The following is a 27,011-nucleotide window of genomic DNA, read 5'->3' as shown; positions in this document are numbered from 1 at the left end:
GCTTAGCTAGCTTGATAGACCAGTTGAGACAGGCCGAGCCCTCAATCAAGCTGAGCTCCAATGGCTTGCAAGCAACACAACTTATTTGCAGCTATACAGTTATAAATATGAGCACCATATATGAAGGTGAATTTTTCAATCCTTCACATTATCAGTTTATCTTGAAAATATCTATATAAATCTATCATCATTAAAGAAACATCTATTGTGGCTTTTTTTCATATAATTCCTTGAATGAAATCGTGTACATCATGGCAAACAGAAGATTGTGAAACTTAAAAGATAATCTCTCATAGGAAAAGGTAGCACAGTAATACCATCCTAGTCCTGCTACTACTATATTTGCACTCCTGGTAATAGTGATATAAACTCATTCTGTTTAATTGTTCATTAAAAAAGTACACAGAAAATCAGACTTGTTGGGATCTAACTCAGAGAGAGAGAGAGATTCGCACATAATTTGCTAGATTTCTAAAGGCATGTCATCCTTGCATCTCAATCAGGCAGCCTATATTTCCCTAAAAGCAAATCTACAAAATTACATAAGAATTACACAGATCAACAAATGATACAATCCAAGATCACTCTGAAAGCCTCATGAAAAACCATAGAGTGCACTGAAGCTATCCCATCATGATATATGCAACAGGGCTAGCCAAAAGAAAAGCCAATCCTCTGACGACAGTCTTAGTGCCCATGGCAAACTAAAGAACAATCTATTTTCAGTTAGACCACACATGAACCAGACCATGCCTGTTACCAGTATATATCTCATTCCGTTCTTCATCATAGAAAAGGGCAGTAATGTCTTCCAAAGCCTCTGCAACTGTGCTTCTCACTTTGGAGTAATCCTGCTTCTTTGAGCTGCCAGCACTGGTGCTACACTCATCACCCTTGGGAATGCCGTTGGTGGCATTTATTTTAGCTAGGCACTTCCCAGTCAAGATGTTGCTGATATTGATAGACCCAGCTGCATAAAAAAAGCTAACAGTAAGAAAACATTATGACTCAAGCCTCCTAAAATATTCTCCTCATGAAATGAGAACAAAGCAACAAATAGTGATGAACAGACAACTCTGATGCTATATCCATTTTCTTAGTAAGAGACAAATGCAGAAATGGGATAAAACTGCCCATCATTGTTCTTAATCAAGAAAACAAAAGTGGGACAAAGTAAACAAGCTCAACTAAGAATTAATAAAGTTCTAGAAAACATTCACAACTTGCAATTACTCTTTTTTTATTAGTTAAGAATTTTATTTCTAAAGAGCTACCTCATGTATCAATTTGCTATACTACTATGCCCTTGCTATATGTAACAAAGTCAAAAACCAATGTTCAGCTCTGTCGTCCACTTTAATCCCAAAAGACCAGCTAAAACACTATACATAGAATGGATCACAACAGGCTGTAGTGGCATACAAATAATTCATACTCAAATCAGGGTGGTTGGTTTAGAACAATGAATCTAGCAGAAAACAGACAGTTGTCAATGAGATCAAATGGGGTGCTACACCCACACCTCAGGAATTGTTTTTTTGATATGTAGAAATAGCTATTAAGTTAATACAGCAGGGTTCAGTAGACCTACAAGTCAAAGCAAAGCAAACATGTATATCTCTAAACTTTATTTAGTAACCAAGAAAAATTGTTTAGGGCCTCATGTTGCCCAAGAACATGGCCAAATGCCAAAAGCCTTGTAACTTAATTGTCACTGCCTAGTATTTCCAACAGAGACGTCTAGGATTCAAATCCCCCATCCCCCATTGCAACTATCAAATTATTAAAAAAAGAACAAGGCCAAAATACCTTCTTCTTCTTTTCTTTTTTAACATAACTAACAAGATTTATTCAAAGAAATGAAATACTATTTTAATGCATGAATTATGTGTCAAGAGTTCAATTTTGTCCCTAAACTAGTAAACTATCAAGTATGTCAATGAAGTTTAAAAAAAAATTTAGCGTTACTTTTGGCCCCACTTGCTGTCAAACTAAACTGCTCATAGTAAAGATCAAAGTTAAGCATTGGGTTGAATCACTCGATTTAGGAAGAAATTTCACAAAAACACTTGATTTCTGAAAGAAAAGTGTGGGGGTGCGTGCGTGCATGTGTGTGTGTGTGGGGGGGGGGGGGGGGGTGTGAGGGTAACATCAAATCATTTTCAAATCTTCATACACTAAATTGACACAATCAATAGTTCAAAAGGATTCTAACCAGAAATAAATAGTTCAAGGATGAAATTGAAACTTTGACACAGTTTAGGAGCCAAAATTGTTTTACTAATGCATTATAGTTCTCCAACTAATAATATAAATTTTATATTACTCCCATAGAACACCCCCAGTGTACTTGGGTTTGTTTGTGTTTTCAATAAAAGTTTCACTATTTATAAAAAAATAAATAAATAAAAAAACAAATATAAATTAGAACCAGGATAGACCTCAACATAGCCATATGCAGGCCATTTACCCCTTCTCTATATGGCTTTTGTATTCAGATGCTCATTCATTTCTTTTCATACTTATTTTAGGGGGTAAAAAAACTAACAGCTAGGTTGCAAATATAACAATTGGGGAGCCACCAGGCTAATGAGGCAGGTTCAAGTAAGTCCTTTAGAGCATTACCATTTCCTTCCATCCATTGTTCATCAGAATCAGCCTTGCAGTAAGATATAATAAGATCCTGGTCACTTGTAATATATATGTTATTTGTGTTGCAGTCTGGATGCCATAAAAGGTTGATCCTCAAATTGAAGTCACAAGCTCCCCACGAAAGTTCCAAACAGCAACAGTTCGATCTCTGAATGTCAGGAATAACTGGTTCTCATAAAGAAAGATAAATGCAGACGGAGTCATGAACTCAGCTCTGCTAACTTCCATCAGCTCGGCATTTCGAACCTACATTCAAGGGATGACACTTAAAAGGGATAGAATAATCAAAGGCTGCAAGCAATCCCCAAAAAAGGACAAAGATAACTTACATCGAGAATCTGAAGATTTTCATTTTCTTGCTTGACAAGAAGCTTTTCATTGAATTGTTCAATGAAGTCCACCTTCTTGTTTCGATGAAGTAGATGATTGAATGATTTGAGAACTGTGCCATCTTCTATTGATAGAATCTTAAGAGGAACATGACTGCTAGCTCTATTGAAAATCAATAACATGATTCCAGGACTGTACAAGCAAAATTGACATGATGGGGTAAGGTGAAAACATAAACAGCATGACAGAAAGTAGAATCTAAGACCCACACACACACTTTCCTAAACACATACATGTGCTTCAAAAGGAATTTTCAACTCTAATAGAATCTTAGAATTCATAGAGTAAAAAGACAAATTCCCAGGCGCGCACACGCACACACTAAGTAGCACAACTTGTTTCAAGAGGAGATAGTAAGAAAGAGATTACCTGATCTTGATTTCTTGCACATGTTTATCCGAAATAGAGTAAAGCATTGTATAGTTTTTCAGGTCAAACACCTTGTATATACTGACAATATTTAATTAAACGCCTGTTAGAATCAATAATTAGATATGCATTTAAGCATCGCAAATTAGAGCAGCATGCATGTTTCGAAACATACCTATCTTGTGCAGAGTAGGTTAGCACCTTTCCATTAACATCATCAAACTCTACAAACCCAGGCCACTTTAAAGACTCAGACTCAAAAAGAGGAAAACCCGCATCTGGCTTTCCCCTCCGAATGTATCTAGCAAGCAGGAAAATTCAAATAAGAGGAAGAAACATAACACACACAAAAAAAAGGGTGGGTTAAAAGAAAGAAGAATGAAAAGAGGTGGTACATACTCAATCCTTGTGGATCTACATTTCAAAGAACTGAAGTTGTCAGAAGCGTAAACAGAGACAGTAATAAGGGAGTCATTGTTCTTATTATAAAACAAACTCCGAATGACTTCATCATGACACACATTCAAAAAACATATCCTTTGGTTTGTCTCTGCAGCCAAAAACAAACAAGCCCAATAATAATTATAATGTTAAAGATAAAAGGGGGCCAAAGCGCATTCAATCCAGTTTCTAGGGTTTAGCAGAGTAAATAAAAACCCAATTATGGGGTTGAATAAAAATTGCAATACAATACACAGAGTTTATGGTATTAGGGGTACCTCTACTGAAAGCAGCACAGACGCCAGAATGGGCTAAAGCAAAGACAATGTCACGGGCAGCAACAATCTCAATGACTTTGGCTCTCTTCATCAAGAAAGGCAAAACTGGGGAATTGTGACCCTTCGGATCGTGAGTGTCATACTCTTCCATCAAACGCATGTTGCGGAATCTCTCCTGAGCATTGGTGATGGAAAAAGCGCGATTGCGGTTCGAAGAAATCTCGCGGCGGTGAAGTTTCTTAACGCTGTTTATGCACCCGTCTCCTCCTCTCACTCTCTTCTTGTTATTCGCTATTACCCTTCTGCCCCAGCACGGCGCCGATAACCGATGCCCGGGGCCGCCTTCCATTTTTTTTTCCAAACCCTAAACTCAAAAAGTCAAAAAAACAACACCGCCTTAAAACTGCATAACTCAAACTCTCTCTCTCTCTCTCTTATGAATCAAATCAAAGGAAGAAGAAAAGGAGAGAGAGATCTGTGAGTGTTGTAATCTCTGAACTCTAAATCTATCATTTGTTATGACAAGAGAGAGAGAGATGGAGAGAGTTCTCGGAGTAGGAGTCGGAGACTTAGGAGAGTAATAAAAGAAAAGAAGATGGAGAGTTTTTTTTATGATTTTTTATTAAAGAAGATAAGAGAAGAGAAAGGAAGCAATGAATGGGCTAATAATAAATATATATATAAAAATAAATAAATATGAATTAAAATAGTATTAGTATTTAGTAGTGTATGACTCAAATCCCGAGGCGATTTCAAATTTTACTCCCTCCCTCTTCCTCCCTCCGTCTCCGTACTACCCTTCTTACTTCGCCTACGCTCACACCCCCCCCCCCCCCTCTCAGTTTTTTTGCTAAAAATGTTAAATGAATCCAAAAATAATAAAATACTTTGAACTTCTTATTAAAAAAAAAAAAAAAAATCATAACAAATATGATTACATAATACTGTTTTATTACACTACAACTTCAGAACAAGATAGAGGGCCAGAGGCATTGAAAACTATTAAAATAAATGTTGCTCTTCTTTGAAACTTTGAAAAATACTTACAAATCCAAAGCATTCAAAAGTTACTTTTTTTTTCTTTTTTTCCCTTGGAATAAAAATAGCACCATCTAAATTTATATTTTAAAAAGAAAAAGAAGAAGAATATGGTGCATTCTATTCCTCCCCTTTTAAGCTTTTGAACTAAATATTGGAGCATCCATCCTTGGATTTAATTTCCTTGTTGCAAACTAATGGCAAGAAATTTTTGATTCAAAAAAAGAAAAAAGAAAAAAGAAATTTTAATCTTTACATTAAAATGTAGCCCTTTAATTCAATAGAAGGAAAAAAATTTAAAAAGAAAATTATGCTAGTCTTGTATAATTCTCATAGTAGACCCCGTATAATACATTCATAAACTGTCAAACTCTCTCTGATTACATTCAACATCTCCTACATTCTTACTTTGAAACTCAACTAATTACGTTCACTAATTCAGCAACCGATCCTATGGCTGCAGTTCCACCTCTTTCAAGCAGGGAAAGGGCCAGCTCACATTCATGCCACCCTCTCAATCCATTGGCCAATTTTCTCAACGTCTCTAGCTTCACTTCTTGAATCCATGATGGAGTGAAGCTCACCATCAAACCCACTAAACAAGAGAGATAAGCTTTCCAAGTGGCAGGATCACACCCAAGTGAGATGTTCCCTTCCAATACCCCTGCCAAAAAATCCATATGAATCCCAACAATACGAGCCCTTTTACAGAATACCCATGATGTCAGATTCGCCTCAACACCCCATACAATTGCCCCTGACAAAATCAACAGATATGCCATGGCGTACCCCTCCACTATTAGGGACACAGAGCTCACCTTGTGGAGTCTCTTCTTTCTTGAAGATAGCAACCAGGTTGGAATAGTATCCCTGAACAATTCCTGAACCAGGTGGACCCCACCCGTTACACATAACAGACTTGCACCTAGTGCGGCCACCTCCCTTGCCCTAGCAGTGGCCAAGGATAATGATGCTTGATTAGACTTCAAGCGAGGGGAGTCCGTGCTTGCCCACCTGGCAGCTAATTCCCCAGCATACTCTGCTACAAGCCCTACAATGACATCATTTACATATTGGACATTGAGTATATTCCGACAAGAGCGAAGGTATAGAAATCCAGGTGCTATAGAAGGACAAATGGCACAGGCAGAGATGGTGCTTCCCAACAGACCATTCACACTGCTTTGATTGCTCAATGAAGAAGTTGATACGTCAAGTGATCCTAGGAATGAGGTGAAGCAGCTTCTCAGGAGTTGTGCAACTGCTTCTTTGTTTTGTCTGAATACAGAACGAGAACATGATACAACAATGAAGTCATGCCAGCGTCGGACCTTTTGAGCCCATAGAGATCCAATTATAGGCATGCTTGGCCAATGGCAACCTGATGCACAGTTCTCCAAGGCCAGCCCAGCCACAGCGTGTATGTACTCCATACTCTTGTCAAGTTTAAAAGTAATAGTTAAGCTGACAAGAGCTGCCATTGGCAGTGGAAGTATCAAGTTTGAATTCCCTACAACACACAAGAAAAGTTGAGCAACTTAGTGCAGAAACCATAATTTAGGCTGTTAAGTCCAATAGTCTTCATTAACAAGAATATTACATTCATTTATAACAATAAATATAAATATAAATAAAGAGGTGCAATCTACCATTGGAACAGCTTGGAACATCAACACCTGCAGCAACAAGTATTGCTTTTATTTCAGACTCAACTGAGGGAAGAATTGCTGCTGGACTGGGCCAATCTTTTCCATTCATTTGAACTGGTTTCCATATACCGCGAGTAACTTCTGCAGAGAAGTAACTAATAATGGCAGCAAGAGATGCGGGCAAAAAATCGACAAGGTCTCTCAGGCCTGCAAACATTCAAGTGTCAGTAAGAGGTATGTTGATGAAGGGAACGTGCATAGGAAGATCCTTAGGTTTTTTTTGAGCACCTATTATTATTATCTAATATTTGGGGATATCAGGAGCAGAAAAAATGTTCAGAAACTAGAAAGATGGATTAACAAGAATCCCAAGGACGGAAAAGGGGGAAATAAAACACAAATAAAAAAAAGTGAGCCTCAGCTGACAAGCTAGCACTTGACCTGTTGTCAAATCCCGAGATGAAAGCCTTCCATGGGCACAAGCAGTTAGAATTGCCTCAAGAACAAAAGGAATGGCTTCCAATACCTCCCATGCAGGGAGCATAGGTCTCTGGTAAGCATCTTCTCCAGTATTTGCAGGGGAGCTGGATGCATTGCTGCTGCTTGGCGTTGAAGAGTTAACTGACGAGGACCCACTTTTAGTCATTTTCCAGTATATCATACTTAAGATCTTATTAGCAACTTGATGAACAGGATTTCCACTAGAGAGGCCAGCAAGCGTTGAAGCTACACAAGATTTGTTTTGACAATACCAAGCTCGTAATTTTGGATATGAATCAATATATATAGGCTTTCTTGATGCTGACTCAGGCTCGTTTTGATTGCTATTTGTATCAACCTGACACGAGGCAATGCTGCTATTGCGCAATAACAGAAGATACTCCAAAGTAAGCTCCCCTCGAACTACTCCTCCTCTCTCTGAAATGCACTGCTCAAGAGGGGGCCTGTAGAATTTCCACAGACGAAGAAGAAACAGAAACGCTAAAGAAAAAACCATGTAAACTGAGGGCTCATCAGCCTTGCTTGATTTGTTATTTGATGGGGAATTTTGTGACCCAAAGGCCTCACAAAGTGGCATTAATGAAGCTGCAACTTCAGGGACCTGTAGGAACAGAAACATTCAGAATACATGTATCAACTTGTCATAGTCAATGATACAAACCTGACAAGAAAATTAGGAGTAACAACACAACGTATGTCTTCCAACAGAATAACCATAGAGAGTAGATTAAAAAATATATATTTAAAGACCTTTCTTTAAATATATTCAAATTATGGCTCATTTTAAGTCGGCCCTCAAGCCAACCAAAGAAATAACCATTTTGACCAAACCTTGTTCCACTAACCCACACTTCCAAGCAATAAATGTTTTGAACAAATAGTGGTCCAAAGAGAAAATTTACTAACAATAGCATCATTCAAATCAAATAGTTATGGACAAAGTACTGAAGTTTGATGAGTATTGGAGAAGATTTGGGGACTACATAAAAATCATCACAAATTCTTAAAGAATTATGCATATATGTAAAAAATGTCGCATAAATTTAGTGAAATCAGTCTCATAGAACCTAAACTTCCACAACATCCAAAAGATATTAGTAATGCAATTTAATACACCAGTAACTTTACCCACTCTTCTAGACGCTGATTATTCTAGCAAAAAGGTCAAATGGCTAAGAGCAATTACGAATTATGGACAAGTGTGGTTTAGAGCTTCTAGTCTCATTACAGATAGAATTTAGTAGAGATCAAAGGAAAGAAGTCATTTTTTGTAAGGGAAATTGGGGGGGGGGGGGGGGGGGGGGAAGGGAAGGAGGGGGAGGAGTGGACAAATAGCGAAAGAAATTAATTGCGCAAAGGATAAAAATGGCCCACCCTAGTCAAAGGTCTCTCATATAATAAGTTGTGTAATGTAAATGAAAATACAAAATCTTTGCCAAATTGTTCATTAATATTTGTTAAGCAACTACTCAATATTTTTCACATAGCCAGTCCCAAGCACAAAGATAGGAGGAGGGTTCTGAGTAATGGTTGAGGTAACACCTTTTTTATTGGTAATTTATACACTCAACCAATGGGTTTTGAACCCACAATCTTACCCTCCTGCTTATAATGGGAGGAGGAAGTGTCATTGGAACCAGAGCTCATTGGCTCAAACCTTACAAATCCACTAAGTGGTTGGGATTAAGGCATCAAAGAGAGTAACAGACTTGAGTATTTGCCACAACATAGAACCATATAATTGATATTGCCACTAACAATTAATAAAAGAATCTAATGGTGTGCATAACAAGCATTGATTCAATAGTCCACACTGTGCCAAAACAGTAACCACATTTATACCCCAAGTCTTGAAGCAAAATAATCAGGTCATCAAAACAAGAAAGTAGGAAGAGACAATATCGTTTCTAAATCTGATAATTATATCCAAAATAAATGAGAACTCATATGTGCTGATGAAGGAATAAATTATAATTTTCATATGAACACAGCAAGAAACTTTAACTTCAAAAAAATGAAGGGGATAATATCATCAGTGATATTTATCTCTTACTTTTCATTTTGTATATCAGTAATTCGATCAAAATGATTAAGGAAAACCACTTTTTTCTGGTTTTCATGCTACACACTTCTTCAATGTTATGATTCCTATGGCTAGGTAGCAATGCCCCACTTGTTATGAACGGGGATTATGACAGCAAATTGTGTGAGGTCGTGAGTCAATATGAGACCATAACATCAAGAGCCTATGTATATAAAACTCATATCATCAACCTAGAGCCATAAAATATAAAATAGAAGTACTTACCATACCATGCAAAGAAAGTATATGAACAGTATCAATAGCAGAAGCTCCAAAAAGAAGAGCACTTAACATGGACATATAATCAATTAAGTGGCTGCCTGGTCCAGTATAACTAGGAGGAACTGGGGGAGAAAGAAGCTTGACCACAAAGTGCACCACATGTTCCTGCCAAGAAAACAAGTGATTCAAAAGTAGATACAAAGTCATGTTCTTCAAGAATAAAGAGAAGGGGGGTGGGAGTACAAAGTAAAAAAGAAGTAAGTTCCAAGTAGCATAAAAGGAGGACAAAAATTCAAAGGATATATATTGATTCCAAGTAAGGGCTGTGCTGTGCATGTGGTGTTTTAAACTGCCTGGAGTATAAATGGTTTCAGCTAAGGTTGAGGCAAAGATTTTGTTTGAACGAATTAAGAACTAGTTTTCTTGTTGCTTTAACTCAAAAGCATAAGGGAGTCAAGTATGGGTATACTTGTTTGATTTGTACTAATAAAATACCAATTGTCCCAAAAACTTAAGCTATTAGGAAATGGACCAAATGGTGAATCCAATCATTTAATTATAATTCTAATACTCTCCCTCAATTGTGGGCCCAGGTCTCCCTTAATAAATGGGGCCCAACATGTGGGATTTTTAAGTTTTTAAATGGGAGATAGAGTGGAATAGGGTTTGAACTAAGACCACCTAATTTGATACCATAATAAATTTTAGAATATCTCAAAAGTTTAAGTTATTAGAAAATTGTGAATTTGACATTTAACCATAATTTGACAATGTACAAACTCTATTAGTATGGGAAACAATTCATGAAATATATAATCAATTATAAAGACATAAAGCACCTCTGGGTGAGACTACAATAGAAGAGGACTTCAAAAATTTCCAAGATCTAATATCACTAGTGATGCTACCTGAATGTTCCATCCACGGCTGACAGATGCACCACATAGAATCTTTGCCGCTGCTGACTTCTCTTCCTCTGACCCATTCAGAGCTATATAATATAATTTCTCTATCTCCACTAAACTAGAATAGGGAAAATGGAGAAAATTATTCATGCCAGTAGTTTCTAGTACTAGAGTTTAACAAACAAAAACTCTGTTATACCTTGAAGCAGGAGTCTTTATAAGGGAATTTATTAGAGAAGCATTTAATGGTGCTCCTTCCATAAACGTTGACCAAGGGGATATTTCAACTGGCAATGAATCTAACAGTGAGATTATTGATGCAGACACATAACCGGGCCAAAAATATGCTGATGTGTCAATTAAATTTCTTGCAATGCAAGCTTCCACTATGAGGTGCCTCAAGTTGGCTCCTGAAAGCATAAACAATAAATTGCAAAAAGATTACAGAAAGCACTAGAAAAAGTGACTAGGCAGTAAACTAAACCCATGTATATGTAATGTATGAATTAAGTATTGCTCTCACGTTATAAGAATTTGAGATTACAAGTGAATTATATGCTTCCCCAAAGCACCTGCTCTTAAAGGCGATGGAACCCAATCATTGAGAATTTGAGAATGGAGAGGAGATTAGAAGGTGGGAAGCGACTTTATTTATCTAAGGGAGGTCGGGTAACGGGTTACATTATTTAAGAGCACTCTCTCCAATTTGCCAACTTATTTCCTTTCTTTATTCCCTATTCTTACTTTTGTGGCCAATGTATTGAAAAGATTTAGAGATATTTTTTATGGAGCAGTTTAGGAGAGGAGTCCAAGTTCCATCTAGTACATTGGACTAAGATTTGTACACCTCTTCAAAAGTGTCAGGAATCTGAAATGCTTTAATTAAGTCCATTTTAAGGAAACGGTTGTGGAGGAACGTTTTTGAGAGGGGGTTACTTTGGAGGATGGTGGTTGAGGTGAAGTATGGAAGTGCTTGGGGTGGGTGGGGCACCAAGGAGGTGATGGGCCCATATGGAGTGAGTCTTTGGATATATGTTACATGGGAGTAGGCATCATTACCACAATTTATTCAGTATGAGGTGGGTGATGGATCTAGAGTGAAATTTTGGCATGATAGGTGGTGCGGGGACAAATCCTTAAAGGAGGCATTTCTGGTGTTATTTAGTTTAGTCAGTATAAAGAGGTTTCGGTAGCGGATCTTATGAAATTCTGCAACAGTGCCTACAGTGGAATTTAAATTTTGTCAGAGCTATGCAGGATTGGGAGTTGGAGCCAATGGGGTATTTTTATGAACTTAATCTGCTCTACTCCTGTGAGAAGGAATGGGAAGAATATGTTCTGTTGGAGAGCAGCTAAAAGACTGGGATTTGAGGTCAGCAGGTATCATCGCTCTTTGATTTATATGGCTGATATGTCTTTTCTCTAAAGAAGCATTTGGACACCTAAAGTTGCTTTCTTCACATGGATTGCAGCTTTGAGCAAAATCTTGATGATAGATAATCTATGAAGGGGAAGCTTGGTTGTGATTGACTGTTGCTATATGTGTAAATGTAGTGGGGAGATTGTGGACAAGAGTTATGGTCTATGGAGTTTGGGTTGTTTGGAGTTTACTGGGTTATGCTAGACAGTGTTGTGCAGTTATTGGCTTCTTGGCAGGGTCAGCTTGGGCAGCATCAGAATATAGCTATTTGGAAAGCAGTCCCGCATCGTTTGATGTGGTGCATTTGGAGGGAACATAATGCTTAAGCCTTTTCTTTTCGACACTTTGTTTGATTGGCTGTTAGCTTTAGATCTTTTTCTATGTGTTCTTTGTTGTATATGCTTGATTCTTGTACTTTGAGAGCTTTATTTTTTGGTTTCCCTGTATACTTCCTGTTTACTTGGGATTCTTCTTTCATCAATAAGATTGTCATTTATCAAAAATAAAAGCATACCTGCTCTTATAGAAGTATCAACATGACTGCCTCCACCTACAATATTCCTGTCATTCTTGCCACTAGAAATGAAGCTAGCTGCTTTTCTAGCTGCACTATTAGCTGCATCGACAACTAATGCAGGAGGGTATAAAAGGCTAGAAAAGTGTCCAAGGACCTGGAGAGAGGAAATCAGTCCATCTTTCCTTGAAGCAAGAGCCTTGCCATTCATTTTATGTCCATATGCAGACTCAACATATCCAGTAGCAGTAGCTTGAGAGAATTTGGCCTCATCCTCCAAAACATTAGCAATTGCCAAGGGGACGATAGACAAAAGGACACAAAGACGGGTCTCAAGATGTGGAATTGGACCTTCTGGAGGATCACGTTCCTGTAACAAAGCATGGAACGAGCAAATATCAGATAACTGTATTTATTTTTTCATGATAAGAAATATTAACATGGACTAGTCTCAACTCGTTGTACAAGCCGAAGGGCTGAAAGCCAGAGCGCCAGGAAGGTTTCTTGCCAGCTTGCCTGGTTAAATACTTGGAGTGTCTTAATTGACTCTGCAGTTTGGCCATCAAAGGTAGGTTATTATTGATTCCTTGCACTTATCAAACAAATTATGCTCTTTTATTTTAAATGCGATTTGTGCCTATGTGCACGCACACGCACACACACACAATTGAAACTGATCTGAAAAAATTTCAAGGTATACTCTTGAAGAGAATAACCTGCTAGTACATCAACAGCAGATTTGATAAGGAGTTGTTTCCCATCCATTGCATTCTCCATGTAAATATCAAAAGGAACCCAACAAGTAGACCGGCCAAATTCAGAGTGGAAGCAAGGTGATGGCTTACATGATGCAATATTGACAAGCATCCCAGTGAGTTGGCGCTTGTTTAACGGGTATTCAAAGCCCAAAACTCTTTGTATGTTGCCAGATAATTTTGCCAATAATTGGTTGGCTGAATTAAAATTTGAGGATACCAATTCATGGGCTTCAAGCAAGTGCAGCCTCTGCAGGAGGCCATTGAACTTTTCAGGCCTTTTAAGTAAAAGAAAACAAGACAAAAGGGATAATACATATCAGCTTCTTGATGAAGATTGTTTTACACAAAAGAACATTAATGTCTGTACTTGTGTGCGTGCACAATCATTCACATATACAACTGCAAATAACATTAGTAGATGGATAGCATCATACACATATGTAGTTAAACAAAAAATCCCTTACAATTCAAAACGTATTACATAGACCAATAATTATGTATAAGAAGAATGATTACAATCATATTCTATCCTTTCTACAATGCCCATAGACAAAGTGCTTCATCTGTATTTCATAGACCAATAATTGTGTATACAACTGCAAATAACATAGAAAAAGTGGAAAAGAAATATGTTTCCTGCCCTTTCTACTCCTCATCTGTTTTTAAGAGTGTGACAGAACAGCTATTGGCCTCCCTTAACTTGTTACTTGCTAGATATTGTTTAAGCTATCAATCATTTCTACTCCCTCCAACAAAAGCATTATGCTGTTACACCTGTCAGACCCAAATCTTAGTGAGGTCCATTATAAAAGAAGAAGTTCATTTTCGATTATCAAACAATCTCCTCAAGGAACATCCCTATGTTCTGTTACTGATTTGATTGATTTATGTAATCTTTTGTGATTGATTGTATGGACCCCAGTTGTATACTCCCCGTATACTTGAACAACTCTATATTTTTTATATCAATAAAATTGATTTGAGCTTGAATAATATTGAATTCATGAATTATTCATGAAGCCTTCAGGCAATAGGAAATGTACAGGATACAAGATTTCTATTAAGACTGAAAATTTAAAAACGTGGTCCAGAAAACACAATCCATTCAGAAACAATATCCAACAACTGAAGAATTCAACCTGAGTACATGCTAAAGTTTTTAGATATTACCTAGCCTGGAGTAAATATATATAGTTCTAAATATTATTCCACTTGGAAAATCGGATCAAAGATGAGCAGATAATAGGAATTTTGTGGATTAAAATATGCGCTACCAGAGCATTGCAAGGCAAACAATTTCTGTAAAACTTAAAGAGTTGAATATTTGGGGGGAAAATACATGATATAATTCTAATAACATCAAAGGGAGCTCACAAGAAGGCAAACAATACAATAATGGCATACATACATGTTCAAGTGAACAAGGCGGAGTATAACCATAGATTTTCTGCTCTCTGTTAGTTTTCCCAACACCTCTATGGCCATAAATGAATTCGTCCTCCTCATCTGTTCATGATGTTCATTGCCTTTAAAATCAGGGCTTCCTCTAAAATCAATGTCCATATCAAGGTGCTCTGTGCTTCTGACTGCTACACTAGGTCTCTCTATAGGTGTCATTCGCAAACCCCAATCATCCAATGTGCTATCAATCAAACCAATGACAATACTGAAAAAGAACAACACAAATGCATGTCCAACCTCCAGAACACGAACTTTATATGTCTGAGATAGTTGAAGGGCAACATCAACAGATTTTATTATCCTGAAAGATAGCAAAGCATGTACTCAAAACTTTGTTGGTTGATTGATAGTGAGATGTACTTGCAAGACTACGGTACAGTAGCAAGCATTTCAACCATTGTCTAGACACACAGCATGGAAAAAAAAAAAATAACAACAAAGAATGGAAATGGCTGCATTCCTAATTGTATGCATAGATGCCACTGGTTTGCAACCATGCGTGTTATTATATATCATTGAAACATATGCATTCATACACATTATGGATACAACTGGTTAAACCAAGGAAACTGAATATTTTGCAGGAAGTTGCAATTGCTATGAGCTCCTTGGCAAATGCATTCATCACCATGGGCCTATTTAAATTGTATCTATCAAATAATAAAATCCAAATATAATGGAGAACAAATTATAGAAAATTGGAATCTTGTGGAAAAAATTACATGTAGTAAAGGTTAAAAAATTTCTCTGTTCATAACGAACGGGTCCCGAAAAGGATAAACTAAGTGTCAAATGTAAAGAAAGGGCAGTCCTACATTTCCCTTAATTTCAGGAAGCATCAATAACAAAGAGAGAAACATAGAAAAGTTATGACTAGGGACAGTTGAGGGTTGAAAGAATACCCATAGAAAAATGCTAAAACTACTACTACTACAAAAAGCTTACAAATTGACATGACAGCGAATGTAATTAGTGCAATGGTGCTACTTCAGCAACATAACAAATAAATGTCTGAATTACTTGTTCGTGATTGGTGAGACATCAATTTGTAAAGCTTATGTAACTAGTAAAAGCTCATAAGAACTAAAGCAAGAATGAAAGTAAGATTAAGACACTTACTTGGCTTTGCAGGCATCTTCACTGAGTGGATAAAACAAAAAAGCATACCGACTCAGAAGTTCAAGATAGAGTCTATACGCCTTGGGCTGAGACCGTCGATTTGGAAGTACCCTGAAATGCATATACACTAGCTAAGTCAAGGTATAAAAAATAGATCTTGCCAAAACAATCGAGAAATTATTTATGATGATGATGATTTCCTAACAAACTCTTGCGCTCTATAGAAACAGTGCCTAAAATAATTTTCAATTTGATGAGTGGTAAGTGAATCTAAAAGATGTGGAAATCGATGAGATACCTAGAAGTGAGGAGAGAGAGGAGTTGGAGTGGGTAGAGGAGGCGAGAGGAGAGAGCTTGTTCGATGAATTTCCAGAGTGAAGAAGAAGAAGAAGAAGAAGAAGATGAGCAGAGACGGGAGACCAAGAGTTGCCCTAACTCAGGACTGGGAAGCTGAACTTGCCAAGACCTTAAGCATTTGGCAACTTCCATAGCAGAAACGAGAGTGGCCTCATTACGCTGCTCGCACCTCTTCAGTGTCTCCAATACACCTTCCTCGAACCCACTCAACTCGCTTTCGGTCTCGAACTCGCTCCCCATTTTCAATCTCTCTCTTTCACAGATTCATTCATATATCGCACACCTTTTGGTTTTGCGGGACTGAGTATAATAAAGACTGTTGCCTATTTTATCCGGCAGAGGCAGAGAGCAGTTGGCAGCAAGTACTTTTGTTATCCAAAGCTCGATCAGTGTGTAAATGTGGTAGGTGGTAGTGAGAGTGGTAATAACTAATAAGTGGTAAGTGGTGACTGAGTTCTTCTCTCCTTCTCCTTCTCCTTCTCCTTCACCTAACAACAAGGTAAAAAAGTCACTTCTCCACTTCTCCTCTCGCACTTGTCTCCGTAATTATTAAACCCCGTCCTGGGTTCAGTGTCCACCGGTTTATAATTTTTTTTTTTTTTTTTTTTTGGGATTTAAGATAGAATTTCTACTGTAATTTGGTGTGAACCTCCTTCCCGAAAACAGTGGTACCGGTCTATAAAATCTTAAAATAGATATGTACTTGATCCAACATCAATATTAATAATAATTAACTAAAAACAAATTAATATTTTAAAATTTATAAAATAGACTGATACTGTCCTTTGAGTATACGCTAACACGCCTAATTAATAACTAAAATCTTAATTATCTCTTTTAGTGACAAAGGGCATACCGCAGCATATACTATTAGCTTCGTCACATGCACTTTGTGCATGCAATGCGGTTTTTTTTTTAGTCTAATGTCATAATTTTTCTTTTAAAAAAAAATGGATAAATTTATTTTGAAAGACATGAATTAGTAGAAGAGTATATTATTTTGTAGGCATTTTAAATGGAATTGGAGATATATGTTTATTGGGTTGTCCTCAAGTTTTTTCCATATTAAACCTAAGGTTTAAGTGGTTTTTCTAAACTACAAAAAAATCTAGTCAAAAGAGAAAAATTATCTTATAAATAGTATAGATTACTAACCAAAATGAAGCCAAAAAACTCATCCACATAATCAATTGAATATAGAAAATAAAAGCTTAGTCTTTTTTCCTTGCCTTATTTTAATATGTTTAGCTATATTTCTGAAAGCGTGCATTTTCTCACATCATCTTTAAGCGTGCATTTTCTCACATAATCTCTTTTAAAATATATAAATTTTAGTTTTATTTTTAAAGTTACAAATATGATAAAGTTTAACTATAAAATTTCTCAACAAAAAAAAAAAAAAAAAAAAAAAAACTACAAAATTGGTTGTAGGCTTAGGTTATAACCTTATTCAATATCTTTTTATTGGATAATATAAATTACTAACCAAAATGAAGCCTAAAAATTCAACCACGTAATCAATTGAATATAGAAAAATAAATGCTTAGTCTTTTTTCCTTACCTTATTTTAATATTTTTAGCTATATTTTTTAAAGCGTGCATTTTCTCACATCATCTCTTTTAAAATATATAAATTTTAGTTTTATTTTTAAAGTTACAAATAGGATAAAGTTTAGCTACAAAATTAGTTGTATGCTCAATATTTTTTTATTGGAAGTGCATTTTGATAAATCCACCATTTGATTACATCTTCTTCTCATATCCTCCATGCTTACAAAATTTCTAGAAAATTAATGATCAATAGTTATATCATCAATAAGTTGTTTAAATTACAAGTTTTTGTAATTTAAAATTATCTATAAAATATAAACTCATAAATCATATAGTAAATAATATATGATTGACAAAAAATTTGACATGTGTATTAAGAGCGTAAAGAACATGCAATTCAATGGTTAAATTTTCAAACTATGTAATTATGTTTATTTTATTGAATAAGGTTGTACCCTTATGCTATAGCCAATTTTGTCCAAACTATGATAAACTATGTTAATTTAAACCTAATAAATCAGCTATAATACTAAATAATTTTAATTAAATTAGTTATATTCTTTTCTTTAAACTACTTTAACTGAATTTTGTTTATTAATACTTATTCAAAATATATGCTGTGTATAAATATTTTCTTTAACTTTATTGTGCAAGGATTGCTGACCTGACTGGTATAGTTTAAAATCAAAGGTTTCACCATCATATTGCACCATTGGATGGTTTTGTTGTTCTCTTTTCAAATATTATAATTTGAAGTTATCTTCATAATTTTTTTTTTTCCTAAATGAGACTTTATTTTTAAAATCTCTAATAAATTTAAATACAATCATTCTAGTAGTACCTTTGTTACTAAAAGTTACAAGAAATTAAATAAAAACTCCATTATATTGTAATTTTCATTTTGACTTCAGTCAAGAGGTTGAGGGCATAAGGATACAATACATGTTGTAAATATTGAAATTATTTAAATATGAGCCCATTGATATTAGCTTATATGACACTACTTTTTTTTTTTTTTTTTTTTTTTTTTTTACAAGATAGAATTTCTACTCTAACCTAATCTAAGTGTATGTGTGTGTAAAACTCCATTCTAAAGACTTGAACTCCGATCCTTGCCCCAACACCCCACAATCATTTATACTTATGGAGTGACCACCGTACCAAGAGTGCGCGATAGTTATATGACACTACTTAATATAAAAGTTTAGGTTTATAAGTTCACCTCATTAATGTTACATTTACTCATGTTATTGTTATTCAATATCAACGCGTTTCAATAACTTGCTCACGAGTTGTTAGGTGGATGCCTCCCATTTCTCCCCTTTATAAAATCAACTTTGATGGGCCTCTGTTTAGCGACCTCGATGCTGCCGGCTTAGGTGTGGTGATCCGTGATTCGTGTGGGCTTGTTGTGGGAGCCTTGGTTGAACGCATCCCTATCCCCATATCTGCTTCTATTGTTGAAGCTCTAACATGCCGCCGAACTCTATATTTTGCTAAAGAGCTTAGTATTTGTGAGTTAGTTTATGAAGGGGATGCTGAAGTTAGCATCAGAGCTTTACTTTCTAAGGAGGTTGTTCATCCTGAGTATGGCCACGTGTTGCAGGACTCTCTAGTCATAGCAAATGATTTTAGAATTTGTGATTTTGTTCATATCAAACGTGTAGGTGACTCGGTTGCCCATTTTCTTGCCAGGCGTGCTAAGTTCGGCAATGAGCTGCAAGTTTGGCTTGAGGCCATTCTTGAGGATATAGCTCCTCTTGTATCGAGGGATTCTTTGTAATTTCTCTCTTTTCTGTCTTAATATAGCTTGATCCCCAGGTTTGGATTCTCAAAAAAAAAAAAAAAAAAATGTGACTTGATCTTTTAGCTGCTCACCTGCGAAAACATGCAACCTTGTAAAGAAATAAAATGTGATAATAGTCAACACTTCTACTTACCCCCTAGTCATGACCTACCCCTACTCATGACTGACTAAAGTGTGAATTATAGCCAATAGTTATTTAATTCGGTAGGAAACATGACAAGTCTCACTTAAACATATATTTAACAAGGCTAATGATATGGCAGATATATTGCTTGGCTGAATATGGAATGAATCAATCACAATGCAAAGTGTTTTTTTGATATATGTCCCACCTTTTTTATAACCACCAAATTTTGGGATAAAAAATGAGTTATTCATTCAGAAAGAACGTATCTCGTCATGATTCATTTCTCTCTCAACATATGAAACCCACACATCTTTTGAGAGAAATATCTTTTAAACAGTCTCATAAGAAACTTTACCCACCCAAGTCACTAGTCTGTTTTGGTGATTTTATCCTTCAAAGTGTTTAGGGTTTAGGTCCTTGTCTGTTTTGGTGATTTGTGTCTATGGTTTCTTAATATAGTCTGTATTTTCCAATCTCTCTTGTATTTGCTAAACTGTTTGTACTAGAATAAAAAATGTGGTAAATAGTTGGAGATGCCATATCGAATGCCTAGGTGACAAGTTTAACCAACTTGTTAGTGCTACGCATTACAACCTCCTTAAGTCGACGAGTCACTTCTTGCGGATAAATGGTGTGAGTTTCAAGCTACATTCTTAGCAACCTCAACCTTTTCTTAAAAAAAATAATAAAAAAAAAGGATTCGATGTTGTTATTTAAACAAAAAAAATGTTTATGTATTTTATTGTACTAGATTACAACCAGGTTAGAAGTAATTCAACCAAGCACCATTAATTTGACATAAAAAGTCTGAAATTTTTCTTTGTGGAGAGTTGTGGTGCGAACCTTAACATTAACAAGGACCTCAATGTACATGTCAGTGTCCACAATGGGGATTAAATAAAAATGTCTACATTCATTTTGATAGATGATTGAGTAGGGATGAAAGAGAAACGTGCAACACAGGCTCAGATCAGCAAACAGGCAATTATGCCCTTTATGCCAAAAAAAAAGGAGGAGAGGTTAGGAATCTGGGAAATAAGCATAAAACATAGAGAGAGATCTTTGATGGCTAAAAAAAGAAGCAGCGTCTAGATGTCATATTGCTTGACTAACGAGTCAAACATTATCCCTAGTTCATACGACTACTACACATTGCAACTCGCAAATCAAACCAAATTAAAAGCAATACAATTTTGAGCTCTGATCTGAGTTGACTTATTTTTTTGTGGGGGAGGGGGGATTGATAAGAAACAAAATTCATCCCAAATTGGGAGTTCTACAAGGACTAACAGAAGCCATTCTGCACATAAGGCTGAAAGAGAAACACAACCCCAAATATATTTATCATCAAAATCTGTCAAAATGCAAGGTGGAAGCCACCCCAGTTCAACAGAAAGCTCTCAAAAATCATTTGGCAGAAGATGAACCTGAAGAAAGTCTTTCACTCCGTGCTTTATCGGCCTTTTCCAAGTAATCTTGATGGGACTGATGTTTTGACCCTAAAAATGGGATAGCAATTTTATTAGATATAGCAGATAAATGACAGCAGCACTGCCCACACCCACAGCAGGGCAGGAACAGTAGAAATGGAATAATAAATCAACATGCAGGTAGAGCACCCACCAACCAATGGTCCAATCCTCAAGGATCACTAAAACCAAACCAAGTCAAAGTTCACCTATAACCTCCATTTGTCAAAGATACTTTCACATGGTACAACAAGATAATTTGGGCCAATAAGTGTAGAGAAAACATTGGGTCCGGAACTAGCGTAAAACCAGTGTTTTATGCCAGCCAATGAGACCACGCCACGTCAGAGTTCACACGCTCACAGCTTAAAGAAACAATATAACCTCAAAAAAAAAAAAACATTTCACGCTCACAGCTTCCTCTGCAAGTTCATACCATTCCTCTGCTTCCTCTCTTCCTTCATGCCGAACCTCCACCACCACCACCAAACAGAATTTACTCAGCTTCTAATCCACAAACCCAAACAGGCACAACTGATTTCCACACCACTTACTGTAAAAAACAATAACAGAACCCAGGAAACAACTCAACAATCCTTCACTACAATGAGAAATCAGCCTAATCTGGTGAAGAGAAATGGGGTTTTTGAGCTCTCAAACCCTCGAATTCAAAGGAGAACACAAAGTTGGCTGAATACTTTACAATAAAACAAAAAGTATGCAACAACCATTCTTCAAAAGCATGAAAGATTACCACTTTGGAAAGCCCAAAAAAGAGAACTTCAGAATAATCAAAGCATCCAAAGTCCCCAAATATATTCACCAACACAGTACTTCACCTAACAAACAACTGAAAACTTGGAAGCCAGAACATCAAAAGACTGGTCCTCCTTCCAATGAAAGTCATAAACACAATAATGCTTAGCAAAGAACAAATTTTTAACCACTCATAGCTTAGCTAAAGCATTAAATGACTGAAATGTACCATACAAAGTGAGTCACTTTCAGAGATCTAACCAGAGCAAAAATGGAGCATTTTTCTTACCAATGTTCCTCCTTGATTCACAATGTAGGCTCAGCAGAAACGACCCCTCCCAAAGATTCAATCTTTTTAGCAACAAGGTCACTTCCTTGCAAAGTTCAGACTTCAGAGCTTTGAACAATCTGATACCATCAAGTCCCACATGGATTACAGCAACAAAAACAAACCCATGAAGAAACAAGAAATGGGTCTCTTACTTTGGCAGGTAAATTCTGTGTGGAGGTGGTGGAGGTTCGGCTTGAAGGAAGAGAGGAAGCAGAGGAATGGCGTGAACTTGCAGAGGTAGCTGTGAGCGTGAAATGTTTTTTTTTTGAGGTTATATTGTTTCTTTAAGCTGTGAGCATGTGAACTCTGACGTGGCGTGGTCTCATTGGCTGGCGTAAAACACTGGTTTTACGCCAGTTCCGGACCCAATGTTGTCTCATAAGTGTAACTAACAGTAAGAAACACTAACATGACAATAGTCTCATTAATTTTCATATAAGCAATGCAGGTTATAATGCAAGCATGACCTGCACTACATGAAACACTAAAAAAGAGGCCACCATTACAAGTTTCCAATACTTCTGAACCACAATTAGCAAATTGAAATGGGTCCTAGATATATTCCAAGCCTGACATTTACTCCTGCCATAGAATAGCGCTTCAATAATTTCGGAAGAACATATATGATGCAGTCATGGAAGATTAAATTGCTACTATATAAATTGTCCATTCAAGGTTTTATTTTATGGGATCTACGTATAAAATACAATTGAAGTAAAAGGCACGTGATTCTAAAAGTACAAGTTGGGTTTTTATTTAATAACATATGGTCAATTTTGTATTCAAGGATAAAACTGTAATTTTTGCAATCTCTGCAATTTAAGGGTATTTTGATAATTTGGTTGAGTCTAAAATTTTATAGGACATCTTATGTATCTTAGATTTTAGTTTCTTTTAATCCAAGTTAGTCTTTAATTAGTTATTACTACCTTATTAGGTTTTTCAGTTTACTAGTCAAATTAGGAATCCTAATACTACAAGAAAGAGTTATCATACATATTTATGTTCAATGTATTCGAAAGAAAATAGATGTAGCTGATTAATAAAAAAATTTAGTGAGTATTGAGACACGTTGGCCTAATTGCTCTTTTTTCCCCATCCCTTTTTCTTCTCTCTTTCCTTTATTCTTTCTTGTAGTATTGTTCACAGATAATGTTCATACAGCCCTTGAACACTATAAATTTCTTGATTTTCCTTCTTTCTTAGAACCCCAATTCAAGTCCTTCCTCTTATTGATCAAAAATCTTAAAACCCCACATTCTTCTTTATCATATAGCCAAAAAGCAACTCATCAAACCCTCTCAAATTTTGAGCCCTAACCTTTTTTTGAAAATTCTAAACCCTAGGTCCACAAAACCTCCTAAACCTTAACAACCTCAAATTCCCAATTTTTCCTACATTAGTATAAAGGATTGATTTTTCTTCTTAGCAATTATCAAAGAGGTAAACAAAATCGCATAACACAATTCATACTGATTTAAAAATGTGCGCAACACATAACAACAATAGTCCAAAGTACAAATTCAATTAGTAATTGTTAATTGTATAGACTAAAAGATGGTTTAAGGCAATCTACAAACACTAGACCAAAACATTGCAATTTGAAAGGAGGCAATCTGTGATAATGACAATTTGCAGCCACAGGGAAGGCAACGCTTGCTTATATAGTAATGTTATTATTTTTTTTTTTTTTTGGGCTCAAGAAAAATGGGTAAGGGAAGCGACCAGTTTGTAGAAGATCTTTCCTAGGCGTGATCATAGCAGAACCTTCTCGCTGAGGAACCAAAGCCTAAGAAGCCTAGTTAGGGGGATGGGGGATTGGAGGACACATGAGCTCCCTCGGGGGGGTGGGGGTGGCATAGCTTAATGTCTTAACCTCAACCCCACAAAGATTCAAACTCAGGATGTTGACCCCAACCAAACCACATTGGAAGACTTTACCATTGGACCACTCACCCTTGGTGGTCAATAATGTTATTACCTGTACAATGGACTGCTAGCATCCTCTAATGCTGGTATCTTCCATAAAGAAAGCTACTCTACCTATACTTGGACCATTGGTGATTTACTGATTGTGGGCTACAACTATCCCATTAAATGACCATGTAGCCACCAGTGGACCATTTTTAAGGTATTACGGGAAGATTCACCTCTGTATAATGAACAAGAAATGCTCCTTGGACAGATGGAGATCCAATTCCTATGATATTGGACAGGCACTATAGCCATCAAAGAGTGGCTAAGATCAATTTTAGAGCTCATGAACTATAACTGAAGATTTTACATAATTTTCTCGAAGAGGATTGCTAAATTCAAAAAGCTTTTAAAGGATGTTCAGAAAGATAATGGCATTGCATTGATTGGAAGAGTGTCAGAGAGCCTCCGAGAGTCTAAAGCAGACAATGATTGATGAACCCTTATCGTGTTAGCCAAATCACACTAAGCCATATGGAGCACGCATGGATGGATCAGACTATGTCATACATAGCATCTGTATTATATAGCAACCCAGTCGCATATAAGAGCCAAAAGCTCAATGAGACAAAAAGGAATGGTCTAGGAGAAAGAGATTACAATCAAATGCAAACATCTACAAGAACTTTGGGACAGCATATCAGTCTAATCTACAACAATAAATACTTGAGTTCCACAACAGCCCATTTGGCTTAAATGCTCAATAACAAAGGAATTTACTAGTGCGTAAGTGAACATGAGATTCAAATGTCTATGAACATCTCACTGCTTAGTATGTTAGGAATTCTCAAGTATATGAGATACTAAACAAGGGAAGGCATCTCACTGATTGCAGTTACCACTTACCAGCACTCAAGGTTGTTACATTTTACTAGAAAGCAAGCAGCAATTATATGTTGGAATAAAGAAACATCTTTGTCTATAGTGGCAGGCTAAAACATAAGCAAAGAAAAAAAGATAATGAATGCAAATTAGCTTAACTAACATTGAATTTAAAAAGCGCAGACTAGTATTAGATTGAAATGTGTGCTTCTGTTGTTTCACTTTGAAGTTTTTTTTAAAAAAAATTTCTTGTTGAGTCTAATCTAATGCACCCATCTCCTGGCAACGAAACACTAAACTAGTTTTTATATTTTTTATTCTGTGCATATTTTTCCAGCCATAAATATAATTAGGGAAGAGTACTTGTCAAAGATAATTAATCAAATGTAGACAATTTGCACAACAGTTGAGAGTAATTACTAACATAGATAGCATCAATCTTATAACTTTCTTCTTCTTTTTTGAGACACTATTTCTAAGTGGTAACAAAATGTGAATCATTGAGTTCATATTGCATCTATAATATTTATTGGGTAAATATCACAATTTTCCCCTAAGTACAGACTCTAAAACCTAATCCAATATAGAGTAGTGAAATTCTCAATCCAATATAAAGCAGTCCTAATTAGATGAAAAATAGGAGATGTAATAAGAGTCATGATTTCCGTATATTTCCCTAATCCCTAACTATCCAGCAATTTCACAGCAACCAAACAATGATTTTATTTATTTTTGTTACCAAATCAAAACGCAGTGGTAGAAAAGAAAGAAGTACAAACCTCGGTTCATGAAGTACCAAGGGATGCCAAAGATGACAGTAAAGACAGCAATGCCAGCCGCGACGTGCTTCTTGTCCCCACTGTAGAGGAAGTGATCCATTTTGGACTTGAAACCTCCTCCTGCTCCTACATTGGTGCCATTGTTTTTGGCAGCGCTGCTCATTTTCCCTTTTCACTTTCTCACTAGGTGGAAGGTATGTATTCTGCTTTATTATGTAATTGGACTTGGAAAACCTTCCTATCCTTGTGTTACCTAGGATAATGACATGGAGAGAGTATCTGTTTTAACACAATAGGTGTACCAAGTTAACAAGCCAACTAGTAAATACCCTGTTGGAGGTTGATAGAACCTATTCTGATAAAGTAAAATAAACTACCCTATTCACACGCACTATGTGTGGATTTAGAGGCTCTTATATATATATATAAGTTGTAACTGCAAGTAGGTATAGTTGTCTTATTGCTAACTCATTTTTAATCGAATAACAGGGTATTTTTGGAAGTAAAGAAAAGCGGACACTAAAGATTTATGTTCCAATTGTATATACAAGCATGCCTTTCCTTGTGAATTTTCTTTTATATCACGGAATAGAGGGGAACTTCATGTACAAAGGCTATATACACAATCTCACCTAAAATATATGTGTACATAAACCATGTTGGCATCAAAAGACATGGTAACCTCTGAAGCTCAAAAATTGCAGGTGAGGTTTTCACTTTTCAGTTTTCACCACACATTCTTCTTTATCTAAAAAATAGAAAAACAAGAGCCCTTCACTAAATCTAAATGCCTAGTTTGATAATTTGATTGCTAAAACAATGAGCCCTAGCTCAAATAACACTTCCTCCCAAATTCCATAATCTTTGGGAACTTAATCAGACACTCCCAACTGAACCTAGGCTATATCACATACATACTATGCAGGAAATGGATTTCAACTCGGAAGAAATAAAGATTTTATTAGACTAAAACCAAATAGGAATAGTTGAGAATCGGACTAATAATTGAGAATCGGATTAAACCCAAAACTTAAAAGCAAAATCGAAATCCGAAATCACACACAGACAGAAAGGAAGAGTACCTTGGCTTGAAGAGCTAGTGAGAATGGGAGAGTGGGAGTTAGGGTTTCCAAAAGCCACAGTATGTGATGCGTGGAACTTGGTCTCTCTCTTCCGATTTCTCAGTAGCGCGCGATTGCGTTGGCACGTGACTAGCGTCAAACAAAGCTACGTGGCAA

At 36.3% G+C, this 27,011-nt stretch overlaps 3 protein-coding genes and 1 pseudogene across 4 annotated transcripts; 1 reads left to right on the top strand and 3 right to left on the bottom strand.

Annotated features, from left to right (window-relative positions):
- Positions 1–357: 357 nt before the first annotated feature.
- Positions 358–4,784, bottom strand: LOC126692611 (uncharacterized; annotated as a pseudogene).
- Positions 4,785–5,419: 635 nt separating this feature from the next.
- LOC126692610 (mediator of RNA polymerase II transcription subunit 33A-like) lies at positions 5,420–16,733 on the bottom strand. Its single transcript, XM_050388280.1, has 12 exons — positions 16,099–16,733; positions 15,801–15,911; positions 14,629–14,982; positions 13,179–13,495; positions 12,919–13,010; positions 12,463–12,832; positions 10,728–10,938; positions 10,532–10,646; positions 9,627–9,788; positions 7,259–7,919; positions 6,818–7,024; positions 5,420–6,678 (listed from the first exon to the last, which is right to left on the bottom strand). Exons 1-12 carry the CDS (start codon positions 16,395–16,397, stop codon positions 5,585–5,587), a joined length of 3,993 nt encoding a protein of 1,330 aa, XP_050244237.1. The 5' UTR covers positions 16,398–16,733; the 3' UTR covers positions 5,420–5,584.
- Positions 16,734–19,011: 2,278 nt separating this feature from the next.
- Positions 19,012–19,491, top strand: LOC126691112 (uncharacterized). Its single transcript, XM_050386188.1, has one exon. It carries the CDS (start codon positions 19,012–19,014, stop codon positions 19,489–19,491), a length of 480 nt encoding a protein of 159 aa, XP_050242145.1.
- A 1,366-nt stretch (positions 19,492–20,857) lies between these two features.
- Positions 20,858–27,011, bottom strand: LOC126692609 (uncharacterized). 2 transcript variants are annotated; one of them, XM_050388278.1, is made up of 3 exons: positions 26,856–27,011; positions 25,774–26,026; positions 20,858–21,141 (listed from the first exon to the last, which is right to left on the bottom strand). In XM_050388278.1, exons 2-3 carry the CDS (start codon positions 25,934–25,936, stop codon positions 21,050–21,052), a joined length of 255 nt encoding a protein of 84 aa, XP_050244235.1. In that variant the 5' UTR covers positions 25,937–26,026; positions 26,856–27,011; the 3' UTR covers positions 20,858–21,049. The 2 variants fall into 2 exon arrangements, with proteins under 2 accessions (XP_050244235.1, XP_050244236.1); XM_050388279.1 differs by having other exon boundaries at positions 25,774–26,052; positions 26,856–27,000.

The sequence above is a fragment of the Quercus robur genome, chromosome 7 (assembly GCF_932294415.1).
Source record: "Quercus robur chromosome 7, dhQueRobu3.1, whole genome shotgun sequence".
NCBI lineage: Eukaryota > Viridiplantae > Streptophyta > Magnoliopsida > Fagales > Fagaceae > Quercus > Quercus robur.
The sequence above is the reverse complement of the archived record's forward strand: the minus strand, read 5'-3'. Positions and strand labels throughout refer to the sequence as shown.